At 46.7% G+C, this 6429-nt stretch overlaps 1 protein-coding gene across 5 annotated transcripts in view; it reads right to left on the bottom strand.

Annotated features, from left to right (window-relative positions):
• Nucleotides 1–5104: 5104 nt before the first annotated feature.
• Nucleotides 5105–6429, bottom strand: part of LRCH3 (leucine rich repeats and calponin homology domain containing 3) — a 66002-nt gene continuing 64677 nt past the window's right edge. For 4 of the 5 annotated variants that reach the window (XM_065674336.1, XM_065674338.1, XM_065674328.1 and 1 more), the window contains one exon: nucleotides 5105–5431. In XM_065674336.1, coding sequence (XP_065530408.1) covers nucleotides 5303–5431 — 129 coding nt within the window. In that variant the 3' untranslated portion in view covers nucleotides 5105–5302. The remainder of the gene's footprint in view (nucleotides 5432–6429) is intronic. The other variant, XM_065674332.1, reaches the window with a different exon arrangement.

Below are 6429 nucleotides of genomic sequence, written 5' to 3'. Positions count from 1 at the left end.
CATGCTGGCCCCATCCAAACAGCCTCATGTCCAAACTGAGCTCTGCCAAAAGACCTAAAGGCGGAGATGACTGAAATCGTAAGCAGAGAGCCTTTGGTTCATGGCTGTGTCTGAACAGCAGAGAAGGGGCTGGTGCCCAAGTATCAGGCAGAATGGATCATCAAGGGAGCAGGTTCAGATAGGTTCCCCTCCCAGCACTGGTACCAAAGCCATTTTGCTCACTTTCCATGGTCCCCATGCAGTGTTAAGAGCAGGGATCACGAGCCAGGACTGTTTGCACCCATATCGACACTACATATCCACACTCCTCGCTGTAGAAAGCGCCTCAGAGCAACTGTGGGACTTAGGTTCCAAATCTTAACTCTCCTTTCTCATGCACTGCTGACTTATGTTTTCCATATGTGGTGGGTGTTAACAGGTGACCTGTTTGGGTGGGAGGAATGAAGTCTGATAACACCCTCTTCACAGGGCTTGAGTGAAGGAAAAAGCAGGGTAAGTGGAGGGGTGGCAGACCTTACATCAAACTCCAGGCACACATTAGTAATACAACCAAACCACTGAAATCCGAAACGTGGCCTTTGCTGCAAAACAGAATTCTGGTCGCAAAGGAAAAACCAGCAGTAGAACAGGCTCTGTTCTTCCACTAAGGTGGGGGGTGCTGAAATCTCAAGCCCAACACAAGTGTCCCAGCCACTGGTGGTAGTGCAGTGGGGGTGAAGGTGTTGAACTTGACCTCGCACCTCCCAGGGAAGGAAACATGCTCCTCCCCAGGGACTGTGGCCTGGCTGCCACCCATCCTGCTCCTCCCGGCCTCCTCCCGCCAGCAGCCCATCCCAGAGGTGCTGCGCCCCTTACAAGCCTTACCTTGCTTAGCAAAAACCGCAGCGGCGCTCCGTTCCTTGGCTGTGCGGCGGGCAAGTAAACTGGCTGAGTGCGTCTGGTGGGAGTGGAGAGCAGCGTCCCAAAACCTGGCAGCACTGAGGAACTCTGTCAGGGTTGGTACCGTGTGTTTTCTCCAGCTATGGAAAGAGGGGATCAAAGCGCACATCCGTACTTCTTGCAGGGAAAACCAGAAATCACAAGCCCTTTGGAGGAACCGGGCTCCTGGGAGGTAAATGGAGAAGAAAGGCTGGAGATGGGGAAGCTGGTTAGGAAGTGGCTTTGGAAAGAGTGGGAAGGACGAACACCTGGAGAGAACTGGGCAGCCCTCACGAAGGCAGCAGCTTGGTGAGCAGTGAACAGGGGCACGCAGCAGGAAGTTTGTGGATCTCTGGCAATTTCTAGGCCTTTACTTATTTATGTTTCTAAATAATAAAAACTAGCTACGAGGAAGGAAGAAAAGAGGAGCAGACATTATGGTTAGTAAAAACAAACCCTTCAAATGCTGCAGGGCATGAAGCTGGGTGCAAGTTTTACAGATTAGACCCGAGGCAGGATAAAACCAAGCAAGCGACAAGAGCCACAAGCAGCAGCGGCACCAGCAAAGTCCCTAAACCCGGAATGTACATTCTACTTTGAGGAAGAGAAAACCCAGGGCGTAGGGAGAGAGGAGCAAAGGATTCTGAACAACATCACTGCTTCTGTGTGCCTGCGGAAGGGAAAACATCCCTAAGAAAAAGCTTCTGATGTGGCTGCAGAACTTGTAAAGACAGTGGAGTTGTTCTGTCCCAGTTAACTATGAAAATGAGGGGGACAAAGAAGTCCATTAGCTGGCACCTGCAAGGATGAGGAAGGGGAATAAACACCCGACACAGAGGATGTGACATTCATTGATGGAACAGAAAACAGCAGGAAGAAATAATGTAACTCGTGTTGAGTTTGAAAACTTTATTTCAAATTACCCATGGTTTCCTTTTCTATTACCGGTGTGCTAGAAGTTCACACTACTGGCAGAATACAGGCAACGTAAAATATACAATACTCGGACACATTTATGTGTAACAGACTTGGAAATTATGGAATGTATTTACAGACATACAGCATGGGATGGAGCTTTAAAATCCTTTACTCTATTAATTACACGTTTACACTGTTTTCAGAAATAACAAAATTAGATCACTTTGTAAAACATCACAATATCTATACAAAAGCATTTTTTAATGTCCAAATTCACCTTAGAAGTCCTCTGTTCCTAAAACATTTTTTCAAAGAACCATTTATAGGCATAAAAGGATAAAAATACCATTTGCTGTCGTGTCACAACCAAGAACAAGAGGTGTCCTTGGTGCTGTAAGAAGCTGTCTCCGATCCATTTTAAGCAAGCTGCTGTGCTGGGGCCGTTACAAAAGCCTCTCCTTCAGCAGGAAGAGACCCAAACCCCGGGGGGGTTTTGCTGCCAGGGCTCCCGTGTGCCTGCACCGCTCCACGTCGAGCATGTAACCCTGCTGAGCATCAAATGCTGCTCAGCACTTGACATGGCTCAAGGAAGGACAGTGGCACAGGGGAGTCAGTGTGCAAACACCGGTGAGCGCAACACACTCAGGTGGACTCCTCCTCCAACACAAATGCCCCAGAGAAAGACAATCGCCTCTTTGCTTTGTCACATGAAACAGGATTTCATACATGTTCTCTTAAAAATATTCTTTTCATGGGATACAACAAAAATTGCAAATAAATACACCAAAAAATCTGCACCCATTTTGCAGACAAGAACTGAAGTTGCGTTTGGTATAATACACTAAATTAACTGTACGATGAAACTTCAGGTTTGGATTTTGTTCCTAAACATCTGGGCAAGATTTAGCGTTCGCCAGGATGAACACGCAGGATCGTTAATGTCAAACTGATATGGTCACATACACTGAAACTGCCAGAGGGAACCAGGGCTTAGCCCAGAGCAAGTGATGGTGAAGGTACCCCTGCCCAGCCAGGCCACTGCTGCTCCTTACCCAAGCTCTGCTGCCGCACACACACAGCTCAGACAGAAGAGGAGCTGCCTTCACCAGGCACAAGGGGAAACGGCCGTTTCTTGCTGTCCAGACTCAACCCACCACCCCGTTAACTCCTAAAAACTAGTATTAATGAAACACCAAACTTCCACCAACCTGAACACTGTTAGCTTTCACCTCCCCTAAGTGCTGGAAGCTGGACCGGAGCAAAGAGCACACCCACACCATTCCACGAAGGGAACAGTTTTCTTAAAACAGGAGTGTTTAAAGAGCCCACAAAGGGTGTGCTAATAAAAGCGACTCAGTCCTGTAACAACGCAAGTGACCTGATGCTGGAAACTGATGAAGTCAGTGCCCTCCTCTTTCAAATTCTGTGCAGCGCCAAACACACACGGCACGGCTGTGGTCCGCACTGTTTGCTTGTGAGTGGCAGAACCTTCCACCCAACAAACCACAGCAGAGACTTCAGACACTTTGACGTAATCCTGTAAGAATTACCAGCACGCCTTGCAAGCGACATTAAGTGAAATGCAAGATCTAACTGAGGAGGAAAGTGTCTGTGTGGGCTGCTCTCTTCCTATACATGGCATTTTCATGTCCTGCCAGGCTCAGGGCAGCGCACGTACCCAGTGTGAAAAGGTTTCTTTTCAGCTGCGCAGTCTGAAATACCCTTCAGGTGTTCTTCTCCACTCACAACGTGATCAACCATCTACAGATGCCAGTAAGGAGCAACTGGAGTAATTATGTGAAATAAGGGATTCAACACTCACCACAATGGACCTTGAAAGAAATACATGATGCAAAATGGAGTGTAAACAAAACTGCAAACCAAAACCGGGAAAATCCAGCTAAGCCCAGTCCTTAGCAGTGCTCCCATGGCAGGGTTACTTCCACAAGAATGCCTGTTAGCCAGCCTGCTCCCATTTCTTCTGTTATTATCCCTAAGAAATCCTCCTGGTGTATTCTGCTTCAAATATATTCCCAGATGGAATACCTCCAGCGCCTGAGGTTGGTTTCAGACCCCATGCACCATGTATTTATTAGGAGAATAACATTCTGGGATGCTTTAAATGGGCCAAAGCGAACCAAAGCAAGTGCATGGGTGAGAACTAGATTTTGCAAGGTCATTTTCTGCGGGGGAAAGGAAACACTGTAGGTGACGTGGTTGTGAGTTCGGCCTCGGCACTAAGACCAGAGCACATGGAGCTAGTCTTTGTTTTGCTGGGATCATCTGTCCAGAAAAATGTGAAACCTGCTGGCTACCTCTCCCACTCCTGTATATTGAGTTTCCATTTTCACGTTAAGGAAAAAGGAAGGAATAATGGTAGCTCTGTAAAACCAGTGCGGCCTTCTACATAAACTCTCACTGATAAAAGGCTTATTTAAAGCCCTGTCGACCCCCAAAGAGAAGCTGCCTTTTGTAATGACACTGTTTTGACAATACAGAGCCCACTGTGGAAATTCAGTAACTGTGCTCTTAAAATGATGAATTTCTCGGTGGCTGGGACACTCACCAGTGCTGGCATGGCTGCAGGGGATGCTCCTGCCCCTAATAACCCATTTGATAAAGGGCTGCCAAGGATGATTAGCACAGCAGGCTGTGATTCTTTGCACTGCAGTGAAAATAGAGACGTGGCTCCTGATGACATCTAGTCATCGTTCAACAAAGCCACCAAGTAACCAAACGCATCCCTACTTGACCAGAGGGGCAGGTGAGAGGACAGATGGGATCTCTCTCCACTGGTGTTGGGAAAATCGTCAGATAAGGACGTGTTAAAAACCCAAACAGAAAGTGAACCCAGCAAGAGCGCTGATGTGATTAACACCATTTGAACAGTTCCGATTTAGCATCTTTGACTGAGGCGCTTTCCTGCAGGGAAAACACGCAGAATTTCTCCCCCTTGAGAAAAAAAAATTAATCAGGGGTTTTTTTTTCCTTCAAATTTTAAGCGATGACGACGTGCCAACGCAAGTTACAGCAGCAGGAGGCTCGACCCTGGCATCAGACACTGCAGATATAATAGAAATAGCAAAGAAATTCCCCTTCTTTGAACCCTGTGAGGAAGGAAAGAAATTTCCCCATGTGCCCACTGCAGCAACATCCTTTTTTAACAATGAATTCCCCGAGGAATCTCTTTCCAAGCTACACCCACATCAGCAAGGAATTCCCTACCCTCCTCCCAATGAACTCTGTTTTCTTTAAATAAGGGACAAAATACTGATAATAAAAATGTTATTGGAAACTGCTGTGATCTCCAAAAAAAATGGAGAAATGAAGTAAAACATTCCTGTCAGGAATCATGGAAACTCGTTTCCTTAGAACAGAGCTCTGTGTGTTTGGATGCACTGCATGGGCAGTAAAGTCTTCACGTCCTTCTGCTTAGCCAAGGTAACCCCAAAGGTCCCGGAGGTCTTTACACAGCAGACAAGTGGTGAAGTTGCTGCTGCTTTGGGGGTGCCAGCTCCAGGAGCGCCTGGACAGTCACAGCTACCTGTGTCAAACCCTTCTCTTCTAAAATATGTAGAGGCAAACATAATTGCTCCTGAATGGGGAACAAAACAAAGACAAAAACAAAATGGATGAAAAACACTCAACTGAAAAGAGAAAAAAAAATTAAGCAAAAGGTGACTGAAACATGAAATGTTATGGACAGCCAGCACACACACACACACACACACTGAACACTGGTACGACATGAAACTCCTGCTTGTGGCTAAAGAACCATGAACTCCCCCCTCAAAGAAGGTGGCCTTGGGCTAATCCTTGTGTTCATTTCTTAGAAAACGGTACAAATGAGAACCTGAAGAGGACTGCGGGAGGCGGGGGAACAGCAGATTGCTCTGTCTCTGCCCACACTGAAATGGCAGCAGCTTATGAAACCAAAAGAAGATGAACTTCAGGAGGGAGAAAGCTTTCCCTCAGTGTGATGAACCCACCACCACATGGAGCAGGAAAGGAACCATGGCTTCCTTTCCAGGGCAACACTGCCTTTTTGACGGAGTCCTCCGGTTTAGCTATCAAACCTGAGGAGAGACATGCTTTAAAGCAGAGAATGAACCACTACCACTTATCGACCTCCCAGAAGTACACCCGCCTAGCAGGTTACCTCCAAAATCATCCTGAGGAATAAGAGTAATACGCAAAATGCAAGAGAGGTTTAAATGTGTTTATTCATAATTGTGCTGTTCTCAGCCTAAGACGTATTTAAAGTCTCATCCTACATCAGTCCTTGGCACATCCTGGCCATCCTCACTCCACAACAGTCAGGATACATGTCCTGTATTTGTAGAAAATAACCCAAGTGTGTCCTTCCTATAGAACTACATTTCACGTGATATTTCACAGCAACCTGCCTTCCTCCACTTTTTGACCCTTTACTGACTTTGGATGTTAAAGAAATCCTTCAGCATAAACAGCAGCAGCCAGCACTCCTCCTGCCAAGCTCAGCGTGGAGAGAGAACAAAACCTGGCTGAAATTCTCACGGTAAAGCCTATGACCAGGCTGAAATACGTTTTTCTTCCAGCAAATTTGTGTCATTT

The sequence above is a fragment of the Lathamus discolor genome, chromosome 3, assembly GCF_037157495.1.
Source record: "Lathamus discolor isolate bLatDis1 chromosome 3, bLatDis1.hap1, whole genome shotgun sequence".
NCBI classification, from domain to species: Eukaryota; Metazoa; Chordata; class Aves; order Psittaciformes; family Psittacidae; genus Lathamus; species Lathamus discolor.
The sequence above is the reverse complement of the archived record's forward strand: the minus strand, read 5'-3'. Positions and strand labels throughout refer to the sequence as shown.